Source organism: Macaca nemestrina, chromosome 4 (genome assembly GCF_043159975.1).
Source record: "Macaca nemestrina isolate mMacNem1 chromosome 4, mMacNem.hap1, whole genome shotgun sequence".
NCBI classification, from domain to species: Eukaryota; Metazoa; Chordata; class Mammalia; order Primates; family Cercopithecidae; genus Macaca; species Macaca nemestrina.
This window is the reverse complement of record NC_092128.1, coordinates 102,556,756-102,578,537: the sequence shown is the minus strand read 5'-3', so window position 1 is coordinate 102,578,537 and position 21,782 is coordinate 102,556,756. Positions and strand designations below refer to the sequence as shown.

General features: G+C 39.8%; 1 protein-coding gene and 1 long non-coding RNA gene across 13 annotated transcripts in view; one reads left to right on the top strand and one right to left on the bottom strand.

The window, feature by feature from the left end:
* Window positions 1-21,782, top strand: part of LOC105475828 (phosphodiesterase 1C) — a 619,857-nt gene that overhangs the window by 313,931 nt on the left and 284,144 nt on the right. For 5 of the 12 annotated variants that reach the window (XM_071095005.1, XM_071094998.1, XM_071095009.1 and 2 more), the window contains one exon: window positions 415-441. The exons of the other annotated variants lie outside the window; for them this stretch is intronic. In XM_071095005.1, the coding sequence (XP_070951106.1) occupies window positions 415-441 (27 nt within the window). The remainder of the gene's footprint in view (window positions 1-414; window positions 442-21,782) is intronic. 12 annotated transcript variants of the gene reach the window in all.
* Window positions 17,742-20,321, bottom strand: LOC139362840 (uncharacterized). The gene is made up of 3 exons (XR_011622281.1): window positions 20,186-20,321; window positions 19,317-19,527; window positions 17,742-17,810 (listed from the first exon to the last, which is right to left on the bottom strand). It is a non-coding gene; the product is annotated as an uncharacterized lncRNA (long non-coding RNA).

The following is a 21,782-nucleotide window of genomic DNA, read 5'->3' as shown; positions in this document are numbered from 1 at the left end:
TGTGCCAGACAAAAGAGATGTTTTGTAAGTATGTGTTCATTTACTCTGCAAGAACCTCATGAACCTGGTAAAGGAAGGATTGAGGTTTGAACCTAGATTTTGTGGTCTTTAAAGCCTGACCTCAACTAAAATGCCATGGAACCTTCAAAAGGAAAAGGGAGGAACGTGGGAGCAGAGTCACTGAGCTCTTGGGATGCTATTTTTTACTGTAAAGGCTTAGGTTCTGTACTTCTGACTACAATATAACACAGCATTCCCAAACTTTTAACTAAGCTTTGAAACCCATAAGCTTCACAGAGAAACCCCCCTAAGAAGTGTTGACCTCCATGCCCATCCCCACTGAAGTAATCCCTTTCTTACCCACTGCCTACCACAATCCTTTTCTGATATGTGTTTATGCCTCTTTTCCTACAGGAGGAAATATAAGAAAACGTCCCAGAGGTAAGAACATCTTTCTGAGCTGCAACTGGTTGATCCATTTGTGGCCCAGCTCTTCACAAGTCTGGGTCATGGTGGACTGGAATTGTAATAAACAGGCTCTTGGTTCTTTCTCCGCATGTTGCCTGCTTTATCTCCAATCGTGACTGCTGCTGTAATTAAAAATTGATTGCAGGCATCTAGTGAGGCACAGTAGGTGGATGCCTTCACATGAGAGTGGATCCTATGGGCTCAAAAGCTTGTTACTGCCGTGCTGTCTAGTGATTTTCCTAAAACCTTGACCAGAGAGTGATTGGGCTGGCAGGGACTGAGGGTTTATGGATGGGGAGCACAAAGCAGTCTTTATATGCATGTTTAGTTTCTGAATTCTCCTTTGTCTCAGACTGTCCTTGCTGATTTGCCTGATTTGCTGACAAAATGCTGTTGAGCTCAAAGCACAGGTACAGATTCCTTTAAGGGCAGTGGCAGTCTTTCGATTTGACTGTGGAAAGGGTAATTTTAACTAGAATGACATCTGTCATCATCGCTCATGTGCACAGCCTGCCTCTGGGCTGTGCTTTTCAGACTCTTTGGCATAAGGAGCCATGAGGGATCAGGTGGTCACTGGCCCTGACCTATGTGGCTATTAAACATTGGACTTAAATCTTCCATATTTATAGTTCAAAAATGACTTACCAGGTTTTTGAGTATATGGCCTCCTAGGTCCAATGGGAAGCCCATTTTTCAGTGCATATGTGATTTTCATTCCCTGTTACAGTACCCGTTGACAGATGTAGTTTGCTGACTTGGTGGAACAGCATGTATATTTGTGCATGCACGTAAGTTGTGACTATGGAGAGGGTGAGTGGGTTCTCTAACAATAGAATAATGAAATGAGCTTCGGAAATGTCATGTACTTCCTGGTGGAATTTATTCATTGGTTCATCTTTTAAAAATTATATATATCTAAAGTGTATGATATGTTTCCTTGTATATATATACATACACATAGTGAAGTCATTACAGTTAAGCAAATTAACATATTCATCACCTCACGTTGTTCATTCGTTGGTTCATTTTGTATACACTGCTTTCTGTTTTTTACAATGATTTATTTTCACAAATTTGACTGGACAATAATGACACAGATGGTCTTCCATGACCTGTTTTATTTCTCCAGTGTCATCTCTTGCTACTTCCAACCTCCATCTTTATTCTCTAAACCTTAGCTATGACTCTCCATCAAAGTTGGAATTCTAAAGGTCCAGCTGATCATGGATGCTTTCTTAGGAAGAGCTTTCATAAACTTTTAGTAAGCATATTATCTTAGGCTTATCTAGGGGTGTAGACCTCATGTATGTTAGGCTTTTCTTGAGTTAGGTGGTCCATAAGATTATAATGGTGCTAAAAAATTCCTATTGCTTAGTGACACAGTAGTTGCAGTAACATTGTAGTACAATGCATTAGCTTTTCTACGTTTAGATATGTTTAGATACCCACATAATTATCATTGTGTTACCGTTGCCCACAGTATTAAGGACAGTAGTATGCTGTACAGGTTTGTAGCCTAGGAGCAATAGGCTATACCACATAGCCTAGGCTATACCATCTAGGTTTGTGTAAATACACCTGATTTTCACACAATGCCAATATTGCCTAAGGACACATTTATTATAATGTAACTCCATTGTTATGTTCTAGAATATTTATTCTTTTTATTGGGAAGAATTTGGAAATAAAGTTGCTTGACCTTTTGCTCACCAAGCATTTGAAGCCCACAATTCAATCTAGAAGGCCTGCGTCTGCTTTTGTTGTACTTAATTGGGTGTTATGGAATTAAACAGATTACATGCAGATTAAAAAAATGATTAATGCAATTAAAATTTGCCTGTAGGTTTCAACAATGGCAGTTGTAGCTGACCACTTTAGTTTCGCCTTCTCTAATGAGCATCGTCTCACAGTAGAGATTCTTGTGTTGCATGATCTCCTCCAGGGGTGTCCAATGGAGAGAATACAGTCATGAGTTCTTAGTTTCTGCTTCCAGTTGGGCCAATAAAGCCCCTTCCTCATCCCTCTTTTATTCTTATCACTATAGACAGAAACTAAAAATCATGGCTTCTGCCTGCCAAAAGCCTAAAATAAAACAAAACAACAACAACAACAACAAAATAAGGTGGGTTGAGCAAACTTGGGTCCAAAGGAATGGTATTATAATTTGATATGCAGCATAGAGTGCACGAGTCATTGAGAGGAAAATGAACTAAAACTTTAAAGCTTCCTGGAGATTGCTGTACTTTTCTAAATATAGTGAGCTTGTACAGATGGCTAAACAATTCTGTCTTGTTCAGGTTCGTTGGACTCACGGTAGTAATTGCATGTGAACCACTGAGCAGGATGTAAATTAATCACTCAGATTAGAGGGCACAGTAGTCTTCAGTAGTAAAAAGTAATTTATCATTTTCACATGTACTTAACCTGGAGTATGAGGTGCTTCAAAGTTGCCTCAATTTTATTTTAAGGAGAGATACTTAGACAGTGAGAGGAAGTTTTACAAGAGAGCTGCTCAAACCTGTCAAGGTTCAAGTTAAAATGTCAATTTTGTTTTGAAAGTGTGTTTTTTGCATATCTGACGTGAATGCTGTTGCATTTTTTATTTTGTCACTGTAATGAAAAATAAGCCAATTGCATTGAACAAGCTTTATTGAAGTCATTTAAAGTGTGAATTAATAGAGGATCGGTTTGAGCTCTTCTAGTTTTAATGAGATACATATTTTTATATGAAGTAGATCCATGTGCTTCTGATCCATCACTGAATTACAAACTATCCTCAACTTAGTGGCTTAAAATAACTTTTATTCTGCTCATAATTTTGCAGGTCAGGAATTCAGGAAGGACTTGGCTGGCTGGTTTGAATCTGATCCACCTGGTATCAACTCGGGCTGCTGGGGATGGAGACTCCACTTCCAAGATAGTGTCTTTGCTCACATGTTAGGAGTCTTGCTGCTCTTTGTTTCTTGCACTCTCCCTCTTTATTTTTTTTCTCTCTCTCCCTGTCTCCCCACATAGCTTTTGTCCTCCAGGGTGCTTCCATCTGGCTCGGACTTCTTACTACATGGTGGTCTCAGGGCAATTGCACTTATGTGGTTTCTTAGGTCAAGTGTTCTAAGAGACACGAAGTAAAAGCTGCTACTCTCTTAATTATGGCCTGGGTCCAGAAGTGGGCAGAGCATCACTTCTGCTGTGTCTTATTGGTCAAGCTATCACTGAACCTACCCATTCAAGGGAATGGAACATAGACTAAATCTCTTGCTAAAAGAAGTGTTAAGAAAATTTCCAGCCTTCTTTAATCCATATAGCAAACCTTCAGCCTTTTTCAGAATAATCTTGCTTGAGACCTTCTCTGGGGATCTGTAGATTTGGAGTAGGTGGATTCCTCATTTGATGAATGGTAGACAATTTTAAATATATCTGGACACCCCCCCGTCAAGTAATGGTCTGTTTGAATGTTTGCTTGTGTACTTGATGGTTTTTTTGGACTGGGAATAGCTGTGATTCCTTTTTCATGGTAGGAACAAACACAGCAATGTGGACTTAACTGGTTAGTTTAATTCTAACTGCAGTTATTTGGCTGGAATTAATAATTAGTCAAATAAAGTAGGTGGCTTAATATAGGAAAACTAAATGATATAAATGTTATATTAAAAACATTTCCAAATCAACTTCCCCGTGATTTGGACATCAAGGGGAAGACAGCCCAGGATACAAAAATAATCTACATTTGTTTATAGTTTTCTTGCTAACTTTCATTTTATTTCACTTATGTATTTGTTTACCTATCAAAATCTTGTTAAAGAAAAAAAAATCCCACAGCTTTCAAAGTAATTGTCATCCTACTACAACACAATTGAGGCAGTTATCTTTCTGTAAGTATTTCATAAAGTCTGAGGCATATTTTGGTAGCCCAAGGGAATGTTTTGATAATAGTAATTCTACTGAATCTCACTCTTAGCATTAAGGAGAGTATACTAATCTCTTCCAAGACCAAATTTCAGTAGAAATAGTGATTTCATAAGTCCTCTTTACCGGGTTAGCAAGGGAATCAATAGGTAGTAGGTAAGCCTCTCCTTGTACAGAAAACTTTATTGGATTGGGTTTTAAATCCATATAGTTAAGGGGAAACCATCCTTTTGCTTGTGAAGGAATATCATTCATGAGGGTCAATCATTACAAAAGATTTGCAGAAGTGGTGAAGTGGTAATTTGATGGCTAGAGAGGATTACGCAGTAAACCTGCTTACCCGTAAATTTCTCATCCGGTTTCTTTTAATATAGCTTCACTTTCAAGTTATCAGGTCTAGCTTGCAGAAGTTTATACCTTTGAGAAATACCTAGAAATAATCAAATACTTATGGGCTGCCCTTAAAGAAAGGAATTGCTATCAGAGCTGATGTTGCAAGCTGAATCCATGATAGAAGTGCTTCCAACACACATACACTGTCTCTCTCTCTCACACACACACACACACACACACACACACACATCCCTATTTCAGTATGATAGGGGATTAAGAAATAGAGGCACAAATTAAAGACATATCCACAAACCTGGGGGAGTTCTACAGACACATGTTCAATTTTCATGTGTCTGGATTATGGCAATACTTTGGTCAGAATGTTTAGGAGTTGGAGTTGTGGCTTTAAAAAGCCATACCACATAGTGAAAAACCTCATTAGCATGAACGTTTTTATTGCTTCTCGGCCTTTTGGCTAAGATCATGTGTAGCATGAACATTTTTGTTTATTTGTCATTAATCATAGCACTGTTTAGATAGTTTAGGTAGAAGTTGTAGCTCTTACTGTGTCTGATTTATTCATTTTCTAAATCTAGACATATTTCTGTGAGTAACTTTAGCCAACAGTGTCTCTCATGTTTTTGATAATCATATTATATTGATAGTTACATGCACAGTACTTTACAAAAATCTTCCAATTTAACAAAAGTTTATTTAATACTTACTATAGTATATTGCCATATAGTTCAGTAAATACTGGAAATAACAACATATGTACAAATGCCTCTTTTAATAGGTACACAGGCTTGTAGGTGAGATACAGGTGAACAAACGGATTATAATAAAATGCGGTGAGTGCTATAATAGATATAAGTATCGAAAGTCATTGGGAACAACCAGGTCTGTTGGGAGGACACTTACATTATCATATACTCTTCTCTCACTAGATTACAAAGTAGGCCTCCGATATTGCTTATTATTTTTGGTGCTTGAAAGTATGGGCATACTGAAGTCTAATAGGATAACCCAGAATCTTTTCTTCTTGTTTTCTTCATGTTTTCAGTTATTTTAAAAATGTATGTTTTACTGACTTTTAGGCTTTCTTTTTGTTTCAAAAAGGCAAATGGCTCAAAAATATTCTAGACACTAGGAGGAAGACGGCCCAGGATACAGATGTGTGCAGATAATTGATAACCTGGATATTGTACATATAGATAATAGCATGGCCTCTATCTGTGGCAAGGCAAAGCAAGGAGTTATTTTTCTCTGCAAATGTCTAATGTGTTATTTCACTTGGATTTTGACATGGCTCAGTAATCACACTTGATGAACCCAGTAATTGATTAAACGATTCCCTTAGTCAGGCCAGCCCATGTTCGGCCTTCATGAATCGGCATACCTAATAAGTCATCAACAACAGCCACCTTTGCTGTTAATAATAGATCGTCATGTGTGAAGGGTGGGAAGGCGAGTGGTTATCACCCTGTGGGAGGCTGCCTTCTAAGCAGCTGTATCCTAGGATGGGATGTGGTACATCTTCTGCTGAACTCTGCCCCTGTTTCCTTCCCAGGATATATTAAGGCCCATTGGTTAATTCCGAAGTTCTTTCAGCATCTTTGAAATAGAATTGGTAGACTGTTGTCCCCTACGTTTGCAGTTAAAAGTGGCAGCTAAATAACTTGTTGGGAAAATTAACAGGGGCGACACAGGATAAATCAAATCATACATTTTTGCATACTTAATGCACAACCAATCCTGCATTCTCCTTCTTACTTAGCAGTATTAATTTTCAGAGCCTAAATGGTAACATCAGGGACAAGAGGCTCTTCCAAAAGATAAATCCTTTTACAAATATTTTCCTGTATTTGTGATGACGAATACAGTCTCAAAGTAGTAGGAACAAGTGCATCAGCCATGAGAATGTGTCCAGTTTACATTCTGAGATTGCCACCTGCATTAGGGTGACTTTATAGCAGCCACAGTGGTCTGGTTAGAGCCCCAGTCACAGATGGATGCTGAGACTTAGCCTGCAAGGGTAAGTCCTAGGGCAGTTAATGTGAGAAAGAGCCAGCAAGCACTACAATTTCAGGTAAAACATGGCTGGGGGTAGAAGAAGGGGAGTGATGGAGAGTCTATATAGTTTTAATCAGAGTTGAGTATAGGCAACCACCACTCATTCACTCCTTACTCAGTCATTCACTCACTTATCCCTGCTAATGCATCAGCAGGAGTCTGGGGGCAGGGGCGGGGGCGCGGCACAGGTGTAGGGATCTAGGCTCAGAAAGGCTGTTTAGAGGCTTTAGCCTGGGAACTAGGCATAGGATGAGAGGGTGCTGGGATGTAGTAGGCACAATAGCTCAGGCACCTAGTCTGGGTGGTGTATCTAGGCACCAGTAGCAGGAGTGACCTTGGCATTGAGCTGTCATTTTCTGAGTCAAGAGGATCATCTAGGCACAATTCATTCATCTCTTCCATCTTCCTTATGTCTGATAATTACTACCTTTCTTCCATTTATCCGGTATCAAAACTTCTGAGCCCCTTTGTATGGTCTTCTGTTAGGTGTTTCTTCAAATTTAACTTTTTATTCTTCCTCTGCCCATGATCAATGGGTCTCTAACAGATTGTGGACTTTTCCTTCACATTACTTTGCCTCCCATAATCTTGGTCCAGTCTCATCGCCTGTCTCTTAGAGTATTGAGTAGCCTCTTTAATCTCTTTCTTTACTCTGGTTTCTTCATCTTCTCCATGCTGCACACCTACGTCTGATTACTTTCTCCACAGCTCCCCTGATTGTGCCCTCTATGTTTGAAAAATAACAACAAATCTCCATCTGCTTCCTGTTGGCCGTTAAATGCCTGTCTTCTTCTCTTGGATTTTAAGGCTCCCAACACTTGCTTCTACCTAAACTTTACTGCTTTGTCTGTTACCTCCTTCCATTCACCCTGAGTTCCAGTCAAGCTGAACTCCTTACTGACTGTCATATTTGCCTGATTTTTTTATGATCCTTTCTTCTTTCATATTCTTTCCAGTACTCTAAATGTTCTCATTTTTATGTGTTGAAAACCCATCTTTTCTTCAAGATCCAATTCAAAGACCATCTCTTTCAATGGAACCTTCTTAAGTATTTCCACCTAAAAGAGTTCCTGCTTCTCTAATTCTGTATAAGTGTTAGTGGGGTGCATGTCATTCTTCGTGGCATCACTGATTTTTTTAAGTGGGGAATATGCTCCCCAAAAGCATTGGGCGTGAAATATGTGTTGACTTTAATCAGATTGGGATCCTTCATATATTTCTATCATGAGTCAGAACTAACATCATAGTTACCAGGTGGAACTGTGGGTAAATAAGTTTGGATTGTGACTCATACTTTCAAATGGTTTTGCAGTTCACTGCATACTCCCACATGTAGACTCTTATTTGACCCTCACACTGGCTGGTGTAGAGGCCTGTGAGGTCAGCAAGACAGATGGCATGCATGGCAAGAACCAGTAAGTACATAATTGCTTTAATCATTGACTCTGCCTTTCTTTTCTTTTTTTAGTCCCTGCAACATGGAACTCAAGTTTGGGTGGAACCACTGAGAGTATTTTAGCTTTAATCAGTGCCTCAATCTCTGTGTTTCCTCTACTCAAGCCGTTAATCATGGAGGTGCTCAGTACAGTATCAATGTATTTGCTCAGGGTAGATCATTCTGAATATTTGATAACTGTGGTTGTGCATCATTTGACTCTTTGGTGTTTTGCCAAAATGGTTTTGAGAATAAGTTTCTTAGATTGCCTAATAACACTGAAGTGCATTTTCAGGACTGTCAATAGCACTTATGCCTGGGCATATCAGGGTGCTTCAAAAGTTATGTCCAGACTTTAAGTTACCTGAGGAGGCAAATCTGTAAATCCTTCCCAATCCCGGTGGCTCTCAATGCTAAGAGGCACAATGGACAGGGTTGAGTCAGTCATTGGTGTGGGCCGCCATGCTGGGGCCAAGTTTAACTTCCAGCAGCAGCAGTTTAAAAGGCAGATTTTGGACTCCCTGGAGACACTGGTCCAATGGAGTAGATCAGCATGTCTTAACCATGGACTATTGATGCTTTTACTATAGAGGCTGTCCTGTGCCTTATAGGATGTTTGGCAGTATCCCTGGCCTCTACCCACTAGATGCCGGTAACATCTCATCTTCCCCTAGTTGTGGCAACCAAAAATGTCCCCTGGATGTCAAAATCACCTCTAGTTGAGAACCATTGGTAGAGAGGTAAGATTAAGAATCACGTTTAGGTTCTGTCACTTATTTAGCTGTGCCGAATTGCTCCTCTCTGGTTCAATGTCCTTGTCTGTAAAGAGATGAGATTGAATCTGAGAATGAATATGGTCTTTAGCTCAGAAACCATATTCTCTGGTTCCAGTTACTGAGGTCCTTCCAGGAGGAAGTCCAGGTCACTGAACAACTTCTGCAGTGATGGCTGGCACTCTGTGCTATTTAACCGAATCACCCAAACAGAACAAAATTGCCAGTTAGCACAGAGATCACTGGGCAGGTAACATAGTCTGTGCCCCATACATATTGTCCTTTAGCCCCTAGCCAGATTACCCTTGGTTTACAATACTTCTAAATTCACCTAATTAATGAGAAGTAATCATGGGACGTTAAAAGTATTGCTAAAGCACAAACTTTGGCAAACACATAGGTATGTCCAAAGGGCCCCCTACTGATTGAAATCTATTGTGTGTCTACTGTGTGCCAGGTCCTTCACATGCATTTTCTTATTTGATCTTCATAATGATCCTGTTTTACAGAAGAGGAACTCATGGAAAAGAGGTAACTCAACCGAGGTCACAAAGCAGACAAATGGTCGGGCCAGGGTTTAAGGGCAGGCCTTTCACGTGTTGAAAGTTTCTTGAGTTCTTTCTATCGCTTTGTCTTTATACTTTTTTTGTTTTTAATGGAGTCTTGCACTGTTGCCCAGGCTGGAATGCAGAGGCAAGATCTCAGTTCGCTGCAACCTCTGCTTCCCCCGTTCAAACGATTCTCCTGTCTCAGCTTCCTAAGTAGCTGGGATTACAGGTGCATGCCATCGTGCCCAGCTAATTTTTGTGTTTTTAATAGAGACGGGGTTTTACCATGTTGGCCAGGCTGGTCTCAAACTCCTGACCTCAAGTGATCCATCCGCCTTGGCCTCTCAAAGTGCTGGGATTACAGGCATGAGCCACTGTGCCTAGCCTGGCTTTATAGATTTTTACAGCTGTGGAGCCCCTCCTTTGTTTTTATTCCCCAGATGAAGCAGCTTAAAACTGAATAAAGTCGACACATCAAAAAGATCTGCCTTTGGTAGTTCATTTCTTGCTCTGCCAATTGTTCTTTTCTCCTCAGACATTTTATGTTTGAAAGTTTTTATATTTGGCCTTAACCTAAAAGTTGAAGCTCTGAGGAAAGTTTAATGAAGACTTTACAAAAAAACAACAAGCTATATTTAAGTAATGTGATTGAAAGGGAAAAATCCTCACCTCCACCACCAGGTTCTTTTTTCAAAATTGTCTATTTTCGTACTTAACATCTTAAAGTGCTTTGAAGCAATGTGATCAGTCATACATGAATACATAACTCTTTATGCATAAAAAAGTAAATAACAAAAATAGAATCAGATAAGAGAAAACATGTTCTGTATTTTTCTATCCTCTGATTTAATATGACACTGCCTTTTCAAAGTTCGTGAGGTCACTGCCTGAATGTTTCCCTTTTCTGTTCCACAAGTGAAGTCATGCTCAGCTCTGCTTTGTTTATTCCCATAAATTTGGGTTGTTGAGAGAGGTGACTGGACTGATGAACTTCTAAGCAAGCTGGAGGGAGTATGTCACGATGAGAACATGCTTTGGAAGGGTTTGTCTGTAGTCTTTGCCCTGCCATGAAATTGGAAGAGTATAGGGTTGGAATACAGAGCAGAGGTTTGGAGTTGTCCATACTTGGGTTGAAATCTGAGTCCTGTCATGGACCTGGTGAAATGCTTTTGTGGGTTTCCTCTGCCTACTGGGATCTATTTCTTTTGGTAAATGGAAGTAGTATTTGCTTCCTAGGGTTTTTGTGAGCCTGGAATGAAATAGTCTATGTGAGGCACATAGGAAGTCTTTGGTGTGTGGAAAGTGCCTGGTCACTGAAGGCTTGGGACTTCAGTACCAGAATTCAGTGACCACTGTGCAGAAGGCTTGCACTTTGAGATGGTACAGGTGGAAGTCTTGGGTCCTCTAAGGGAACTGGTAGGAAGCAGACAGGTCCTGTTCTTCAGGGCCTCTGTGAGGCAGAGGCTGGATCTTATTTACTAAAAGGTGGAATCAGCCTTAACAAGGGATTGGTGACTGTCTTTTGGGGCACATGGAGTAGGACTTAAAGAAGATTGGGGTAGGTACGGCAGGAGATCAAGCTACATAAGGGCAATAGGCATTGGGACATGGACCTTAATTAGGAAAGGAAGTTTGGAAGGACACAGTCTCTTGTGGCCATGGAATATCTTTCTACAGGAAGGCATTTATAGTTTGTCTTCATTTTTAGTTTTCTATTTTGGAGGAAAATTTATGTTCTTTAGACTATCACAGAGTAAACAGCATTATATTTCATTGACTCAGAGTATACATTCTCGTGTCAGAATGCCTGGCTTCTGATCAATTATATTCTCAGCATATGACCTTTAGTAAGTTACTTTACTTCTCTAAGCCAGTGGTTCTCAACTGGGGGCGATTTGGCTGGTTTGGCCCTAAAAGGATATTTGGCAATGTCTACAGACAGTTTTTGGTTGTCACTTCTGGGTATGGGGTATATCACTGGTATCTAGTGAACAAAGACCGTGGATGCTGCTAAATAGTCTATAATACATGGAACATTTCCACCACAACAAAGGATTATCCAAACTGTTAGAGTGCCAATGTTGAGGTACATAGTTCTAACTTTACCTTCTTCTTTAAAAAGGGAATAACATACTTACCTTACGGGTTTGTTGTAAGGGTTAAAAGAGATAAAGATTAAAAGCATTAAGTGTATATCCTGGCTTTTAGTAAGTGTAAAGAACATTTTAGCAATTGTTATCAATGTTACTATTTTGACTTGTTAGTTATGTAGTAAATTTGTGAATTATGTTTCATAATGTAGCTGAAAATATTTTATAGGTGTATTAGATACATTTACATTTCACAAGGAAAATTTTTAGAGGTACTTTTAATCATGCTTTGAAAGAGATTTTAAAGTTGTCTTGAAGGGTTAATATTGTGTGGCTTATATAAACACAGTATACTTCTTCCTGAAACAAATTAGAAATCACAAGTTCCACCTGCTATTATATTTTACTAGTCCTGAAAAGCACAGAATCACAGATCTTAAATGGAACACTTTGGTATTATTGCACATTGTTACCTAGGAGACAATAAAACAAAATAAATTTACTGGGAAATGAAGTTCTATCCCTTACTTGTAGGGGTAGAGAGAGTAAATTATAATAGTGATTTCAGTGAAAATTAGTAGGCACAAAGCAAATCACAATATAAATGGGAATAGATTCCTACTTAGTACACCCTGATGACACAAATATCCTTAGAAATTGATAGAAGTCCAGTGCTTCTGAAAGCCTGGCTAAATGTGGAGGCACAGTTCCTTCCTGCTGCAAGTTTCTGAATTGCTGTGCTCTGCCACCAGGGGACGGGGTCATCCCCGTTGTCTTGTCATACTCTGGTACATACAGAAATGGAGGACTTTGTGTTGGCTTTTCTACAATTAGTTCTTTAATCTTTCAGATGTGTTCCACCATTAGATCATAATCAAGAGTTCTCAGAATTAGCACTGCAATTAAAGCATGTGAGAACCCGATGTGAGCAATATGGACTGTGAGATGTGCAATCATCCTTCTGCTGTCATACCAAATTCATAATTCCACTTCTTTGATAATTTTGCCATGATTTTTTGGATAATTTTAGTAACTACAAGTGTACTCTGTTGTTTGTAAGAGTACTATCTTTACTGATCACCCCCACTCACTCATGACCCATTATCAAGAGAGAAAGTAGGTTAACCCTTATAGCAATGCAAACAGTTCCTGTTTGCTGGGTAAACAGAAGCCCCATTCCTTCAGGGGACATAATGTTACTATTTGGGAATGAAGGTACTTAATAATAACAATATAATACTGGTGATGAGGATGATGATGGTGGTGCTGATGGTGGTGGTCCATGAGCACAATTATTGCTAACTTCATACTTTCACCTGTTTGCTTTACATCTGCTTTTCTTTCCTGCTGATTCACTCTATTGAGAAATATGTTCTGGGAGCATGATTTTGCGATTTGACAGATGAGATTCTGATGAAGCCATTGTAAAGCTTAAATCGCTTCCCATTTAGCATCGTTATTTTGAATAGAAAAAAATGTTTCTTAAATTAGTCTCTTGTGTTGAAAATGAATCATGTTTAAAGGGTGCTTTTTGTCTTAGATTGGTGGGGTAGATGATCCCCCCTCTTTGATATCAGTGACTTACTTTTGCCATTGGCTTGGATGGGACATTGTAGGAGCATAATTATACCAGAAGTCTGTAAACAAGGCAATATAACACTAGCATTCAGAGCATGGATTTTGGGGTCTGAGAGATGCAAATTTAAATCCATTTTCCACCACTTCAACTTTGTGATTTTTCAGCCAGTTAAGCTTATTCTCAGGGTAGGGGTTACTAATGGTACCTAATTCAAAGGGTTGTAAGAAGTAAATGAGACAATGTATGTATGCTATATGGCCCAATTCTAGATATATATAGTAGCTGTTAATATAGTGCCCAACTTCCCAATAAAAATTAATGGCCACAGAATGTCCTCCTTCATCATAATTAACTCTCTGCAAAACTTGGCCTCCCTCAGGCACTTATTCTGCTTCTGCAGGAGATTAATTCTTCAGGATCTCATTTATTGGAGGATTCATTGGAATGGGGTCTGCAATGGGTGGAGGTGGGAGAATCTGTCGCCTCGTGCTTCAGGATGACCTGCGAGGCTGTGAAGGCAAAGCGCAGGTCCACATAAAGAGGCTAAAAGAAGAAATTCAACCCTTTTATCCTAAGATTCTAGGTGTCACCTGCTACAGTTATTATTTTGACCCCTGTATTTATCTTCTAGTAGGTTCTACAATACATGGATCTGTGGGCAGGGACCTTACGTGTCCACCATAGATTTAAAAAGGGTAGGTGAGATTTGCAAAATGAAAGTCAGTCTATGTGGTTTGCATTAATAATATTACTGAGAGATTGAACAAATTGGAAGTATTTATTTTTAAAAATAAGTCATACTGAAAGTTTTGAGTTGAGAGTATTTTATTTATGGAGGTAAATTTTGACCTGTCTGACTCCACTCTCAGTCTCTTCATTTCACTACAAGTTTACTGAGTAGAACTATGCAATTAATAGTCAAGCACTGTGAGACATTAAACCAAAACCAAAGTAAAAACTGAGATGTGGTTTCTACCCTCAAGGAGCTAATGACATTAAAGGAGAGATATAGGACCCAGACAGGCAATTTCAATATAAGTTCTGTGACAGAGGTGCAAAGTCATAGAGAATTTCAATATTAAGCTCTTGGATACAGATGTAAAGATTTAGTTACATTTGCTTAGTTTGGGGGTTCAGAAAAGTCTTTCTGTAGATGACACCTGAGGCTTAAGGATGAGTAAGAGAAACAGCCAGATGTGGAAAGGTCGTATGGGTGTTTTATTTAGAAGGAATACTATGAGCAGATAGTTCATTTGTTAACATCACTTTTGTTTTCTGAGCCCCAGTCCCTGCTCTGGCTTGAGTGAGGTTTGTATGCAAGAGTAGGGAAGGATCACTATGCTGTGGGTGTCCTTGTGGGTGAGCTGCAGTTCCCTGCCTTAGTTACCTTATCGTGAACTAGATTATCACTCTCCTGAGGGCTGTGAGCAAAAGACAGAAGACAACTAGTAAAGACCTTTCTCTACTTGAGAACATGCAGTGTGGCCATTTGGGCTATGTGGACCACTTGTCTGGCCCATTTCAAAGAAACCAGGAATCACTTTAAAATAAGAATCAAAGGGAAAATAAAGACTCTCCTACGTCTTCCATAAAAGAGTAGAGATTGACAGTAAATGATGAGATGTGATCCCTCCTTTTTAAATTTTCTCAGTTTTTGTAAGGCTGGTATGATTTCTTTCTTACGTAATTGGTAGAATGCATCAGTGAAACCATCTAGATCTGGCTTTCTTTGTAGGAAGACAGTATTCAGACAGTTCTCAAATGGTATCAGAATTACCAGCAAGGTCTGTTAAAACACAAATTACTAAGACCCCCACCCCCACCCACTCTAAAGTTCTGATTTGGTAGGTCACAGTGAGAGCTGTGGATTTGCATTTCAAAAAGTTTCCAGGTATTGCTGATGCTGCCTGTCTGCTGGAGCTGCACGTGGATAACCTCTGCCTTAATAGGTATAGGGATATTCAGAGTTTCTATTTCTTCTTAAGTCATTCTTGGTTAAGTGGTGGTTTTTCAAGGAATTTGTTCATTTCATCTAAGTAGTGAAATTCATTGACATAATGTTGCTTGCCATCTTTTTAATATCTGTAAGATCTGCAATATCTCTTTTTCATTCAGGACATTAGTAATTTGTGCCTTCTCTTATTTCTTGATCAACCTTGCTACTTGTTTGTTACTTTTATTAATGCTTTTAAAAATCTGTCCTTGTTAACTTTTTCTGTTGATTATGTTATGTTTTATTGTGCTCTGCTTTTGTGTTTATTATTTCCTTTCTTCTACTTTGGGTTTAATTTGCTCTTCATTTTCTAACTTCTTAAGGTGAAACATAGGGCATTGATTTTAAACCTTCCACCTTTTCTAATATGAGCATTTAAGCTATACAACTCACTCTAAGCACTTTCTTCCTCCGTACCTCCCTGTTACCTCATCCATACCCCTGTTGTTACCCTAGTAAACCTATAGGATGGGTATGCTGGGGCATGTGAATGAATGAATGAATGTAGCTGACCTAGTAGTTTAGATGGCTCTTCCTTTGTCCTTCTTTCTTGCATATGTGGTTCTCAGACAAAGGAATTACATTTATAGGAGAAAAAGTCATTTTTGAAGCAAACAATTTGTGAATGGAGAGACCTGTGTTTAGAAAGAGTGTGGTACCTATGAGGCTAGCCTGACCCTTAAAGAGCATGATTCCACTGCTATGTTGGCTGAATTTTCTCTGAGCTGGCCCCACTCTGGTGGGGCCTTCGCAGGTCAGGCTGTCCTTCTTGCTCGTTATAAGGGGGTCAAGATGAAATCTCTCTCCCTTCAAGTCAGATTTAACAATTGACCAGGCACATCAAAGCTGAAACATGGGATTACCTTTCCTGTTTTCTCAGCAGCAGTTGGTGTCCATTGCCATCAGAGGCAAGAGCTGCCCTCTGCTAACAGACTCTATACACTTGGACAGAGATGATTCATACTGCTAGGATTTCGAGCTCCTGGGTCCTTGAGATGAAAACTCTCAGATGCATAGATTTTCTGGCTTTTGGCAACTCATTTAATGGGCAATGGGCAAATAATTCAGATGCTCTTTCCCCACTCAAGGAAATAGGGAATTCCCTGGGAAATTTAGTTTGGGAGCCATCACTATGTACATCATTTACAACAAACGTTGATCACAAAATATAATTTCTTTTTTCTCCTCCTTTTAAATTTATATCATTGGTATTGATTGCAAAACAACAACCAAACAAGCAAGCTAGGTGTAAGAGTTAAAGAGGAAAGAAACATGAAAAGCAGTTCAACAGTCAAAGACAGGTTTATTTTGGAGAATAAACATGAGAGGGGCTTCTGACCAATTTTGGTCAGGAGCACTCTCTCTTACAGACTAAGAGTATTTAAGGGTTCAGGGTGAGAGAGCTTATCACAGGCTCAGAATCTTTCTGTGTGGAGGAGAAGTTTATTGTGGGGTTGGAATGTCTCTGGTTGGAGGGGAGGTTATCTTGGGGCTGGCATGTCTCTGGTTGTGGAAGGGTTTATCTTAGGGTTGGAATGTTTCTGGTTGGAGATGTCATTTGTTGTTTGTGGTCATGCTGACATTAGCCATTAAGCTGATGTCCTTTGGGTTGGATTTGGTGGTTTTTGGTCAAGGTGGTCAAGGGGAACTTTAAAATGGTGGTGCTTGTCCAAGATGGCAATGCTCCTGCTCTGTCATGAGGCTGAGGAGAAACTAAACTTTGCCTTTAAATAATAGAGTATGATTGTAATAATAAAAATAACCATAATATTACTTGAAGATGCATGATAATCATTATGTCCTTGGCACTGAGCTAAATGCTTTACACACTTATTTAATTTTTATTAAATCCTCTGAGATAGGTGCTATAATATTATTGCCTCCATTTTATGGGTTAGAAAACTGAGTCTTAGAGAATCATAAGTAACTTTCCAAGGTCAGGAAATGATGGGGCTTGGTTCAGTTGAGGCCAGTTTGACTTTTGGCCCCAGTCTCTTAACTCTTATGCTACCTTGCCTCTGTATTTAACTTTGGAGGTATTGGGATATAGTGACAAAGGTGGGATTATGATTTAGTGTTTGCATTAAAGTTCACATCAGTACTGTTTGGACATTTGGTTAATTCCTGTTTAGATTTTTTGTGCATTTGAAGCCAAGCCTGACTGGGGGCTACCATGGACACACCTTGGGGAGAATAGAAAAATAATTTTTGTAGAGAATGAGGACCTCAGTGAAAACTGTGCCAAGGAATAGGATTTCCAAATTGCTCAGCCTCTTTTTTCACTGCTAAGGGGAATCCATCCACCAGATTGGCATCTTTGTCCGAGGCACAAATCTGTGTGGCACAAATCAGCTTTTCTTCATTCTTGTGAGATTTATGGGATGTAGGGGGTAGGGGGAGAGGGGAATGTGAGTAGGGGAGAGGGTAACCAGAAGCTCCAGCCCATCTGTTGGGCCACAAGAGGGCTTAATTTCTTCCTCCTTTTGCTTTTAGAAGCTCATGGAGAAAAGCTGTTTTTCCAGTTCTTTTCTCATGTTGCCTCTCTGCTCTTTCCAGTAAGGGGCTGATATCCAGGTGCTGTGTAGCCACAAGTAGCTCTTGTGCTGGTTTGACTGTGACACACAGTAAAAAAAATACATTTTACATTATGTGTGCAAATACACACACACACACACACACACACACGAACTCATCTTACTACCACTGATTAAGTCTAATTTTCCTATTCTATTTTATTAACATAAAAATTGTTGGCCATAACCCAGTAAGTTGATTTTATTATCTACTGATAGAGAGCAGTCCATAATTTGAAAATTACTGATAATGGTTCGTGGGAGTGGAGTATGAGAGCATAAGCTATATCCTTTTGGAGATGAATTTAAATGTCCAGGTCTAATCTGGACATATATTAATGCATATAAATATGTTAATAAATCAGGGTACCGTTTTTGTTTTCTAGAGATAGCTCGGTATCCTTCCAGGGGTCTTTGGGTTTTCATCCAACCTGAATTAGAAGCAAGCCATGACAATTTCTCTTTTGGGTCTATGGGTCATGTCAAAGGAGGTAACCCACAGGGAGAGAACCTGGTGGAGTTTCAAGGTGACATTTCAGGGTCCCCTGTTTGTCTCAGTGGTTCAGGGTGAAGATACAAGGTCAGGAAGCTGACTGTGCTCTTGGGAACCACTTCTTGAAAATCTGTATTCTTTAGAGTTTTGCAGTAGATAAAAGCAATAATGGAAAACAGGTTTTTTTTGTTTGTTTGTTTTGTTTTTCTTTGCCAAGGTACTGACTGAAGGAAGGACATTTATCCCCTTAATAACAAAGGGAATCGGGCTCCTTTGATGCTCAGAGTGGCATGAAATGTATTCCATATACATTCTTCAACCTGCCTTCCAGACTGTAAGTTCATTAAAACTACTGAATGAATTCCAGGGTGAGGAAGATTAAGCTGTAATTTACTGTATTTCATGGCTCGCTTCTCCCTTTTCTTTGAGCCCATTCATCTGTGGGTGAGTCACAAAGAGATAGGAAATGCACCACAGAGCATCACGCCTCTAGGACAGCTTTGGGAACTGACAATTGATTCTGCGAGGATGCCATTAAGAGAGAGCCTACCCCTTCCCTTCTGCCTTGTCCTGCCTGGGTATTCAGCTCTCCTTTCATCCTGGGAAGGTCTTACTCTGTCAGCTGATCTCAGCTGAAGATTAGTTTTGAGAAGTCACCTGAATTATTGTGTTGGTAAGAGAGCTTGTGACCCCCAATTCATGGTCTGGTCTTTCCCCATCTCCAGCTTTCTGCTCCCTTGTTAGTCCTTCCTTGTGTACCTGAGCTTTGCTGCTGCATTACTTTCAGGAACCCTACAAACAGCACTTCTCAAAAAGTTTAATGTGATCATCTGGGGATGTTTTTAAAATGTGGATTCTGATCCCACAGAGCTGGGATGGGACCTGAGATTCTGCATTTCTAACAGTTGCTGATACCCTGGTTCTTGGCTGTTCTTTGGGGGGGGAGGCTCCACAGGTTGGTGCATAGGTGTGGAGAGGGCACTGTCTGTGTGCACATCCCTTATTTTCATAAGACCCGGCATGTGACCATAAGATGGTAGGTTTTTACCTACAATAATAGAAGCAGGAATCATGATTCTTTCTTGGTAGAGCTGATCTTTTCTCTCTAGTCCAGTCACTTTTCTTTTTGCATTCATCTTGTATGTACATGTGCCTTTTGGGAATCAGTGTTCTTGTCAGTGGCTGTCTCCACACACCCGTAGCAGTGAACAGATGCCCTGCAAACTTGATTCTTGCCTCAGAGTTGTGAGAAGCAGGGTATGCCTAAGTGACAGAGAGATGGGGACACTCTCCAGGTGTGAGGAACTCACAGAATAGAAAGCCTGGCCTTGCTGTGAAGTCCCTGCTGGTCTGGGACACAGCCTGACAGTCAGGCAAGGACAAGTAGGTTTGTTTTCCTCTTTAGGCCATGAGGTCTTCTCCACCTCCTCCTCCAAAATAAGCTTTGAGGCAGCCCCTTCTCTCCAGGACCCCACGTGGGCTATTCTGACTTTTCTGCCCCACGTGGCATCCTGGGTTTCTAGAACACATGTGATTATAACAGAGTATGCCACCATGATTAACTTATGAGGAAGTATGTCTACTATTTTGACTTTACTGTAGTTTTTGGCCCTAGAAGGAATCTTGGATGTCATCTTTTTCAGCCTCAGGTGAAGCACAAGCTCAGATAGCAAAGGGTTGTGCCCAAAGTCAGGTGGCCAAACATCTAGTCTCTGACTACTGGGAAAGCAGATAACTCATTTTACAGCCTCCAGGAATTTCTCCCGCAAGCAGTACTTCTCCTGCAGTACAAACCTGTGGCCCCCTCTGACAATGTCTGGACACAGAGTCTCCTTGCCCCATCTCTTCCCACTCCCAGGCTCCCCACTGTGTAAATTTCCTGGAACCCTTGTGGTAGAGGGGCCTCTCCTACTTTCCATACCTCACATTCACGTGTGTCCAGCCCCTCTTTCCTGCATCTTGCCAGTCTGTTGATTCTATTTATCCATCAAGGCCCTAGTCTAAGTTGACTTCCTCCCTGAATGCAAGATCACCAGGCTGGTTGTAAGGAACCTTGGGTTCTGATCCCTACCCATAATAAGCTATGCAACGTGGCCAAGATCTTTATACCTTTGAGCCTTCATTCCCTCATATGATCAAAAAAGGAACTGGCCCTTAAGACTTCTGTGATTTCACAATACCCTGATTCCATCCTATTCTCTCCTTTCTCTGAAAGGTTGCCCTTGAAGCAGTGTGGAGGTGTCATCTAGACCCAGAGTTTAGATTCCAGCTCTGCTACTAATCAGTGTGTGGCTTTAAGTGAGTTACTTAATCTTTGTGGGGCTCCATTTTCTCATTAAAGATAGGGTTGCTAGGGGCTATCAGTGTATAGTAAAATTACCTAACATTTTAAGCACTCAGGATAATTTTCAAAGAAAGGTAAAATTATACTCTCTTTTGGATATAAAATGAACATGTGTTAGAGATTTTATTTAACTCATTATTAATGAGGGAACTGGTAGGATGTTATGACTAGTTCAAATGACAATCCAAATAATAGCCACATTCATAGATTAGGAATGTGCAAATGAAGGACAAAACGCATTCCACAGTGGGGGAGGGAAGCTCACTGAATCTTCACGAGACAGAAATTAATATTTGCATGTCAGTGGACAGGAATTATTTCATGTTGTTATCAGTTATCCACAATTTACGTAGTTGTAAAATAGATCAAAGGCTCTATGGGATGTACCTCTTGCTGCAGAGGACAGAGGCAAGAGAAACTTAGACCACTTGGTCACCTTTAAATATTTTGCTTGGTGGTTGTTTATATTAAGGCAAATCTCCTGGTCAAATCCAAAATGGTCTGGAGGAGCACAGTCCTTCCTTGGGGAGAGAAGGAGGTCTTTATTCGCAAATAGTAATAGCATCTACCACCGTTTGCATTTATTTTGTAACTTTTTATTCAGGTTTATTATAAGTTTCTAAATAGGTTTATTATGAAGTTGACCAGAAAGTCCTTCCTAAGTTTTATGCCCTGCTTCAGGGGAAGATCAGAAAGCCCTTCCTGTACATGCTGTTTCTCAATTCCTTCAGCTTAAAATATTCAATATGCCCAGGTAACTTATTTTGGGGTAACATGTCTGAAACCCCATCAACATGTAAGTAGAAGCATACTGATGTCTTCAGTTTTGCATGAGAAGATTTTCAGTGATCTAAATTTTTTAAAAATAAGCAATTCAAGAGAACACTTTCTCTGTATTCAAGGATATCTCCACGTGTTCAAATATATTCATTGACATAGTGGGAGAAGCTCTTTTCTTAGGTGAGCATAAACCTGAGTTTGGTGGGTTTCAATATATTAAATTTTGATTTGGGATAAACACATTTGAGGGTGTGTACTGTTGTTTTAAAATCATTCTTTTTCTATCTAAGTAAAATGTGAATATATTTTCTTTATAAAAAAAAATACTACTGAGAAGACCAAAGTGTCCAGTCTTCTTTGACTCCTCCTCTATCCCCACAACCATCTTATCCTA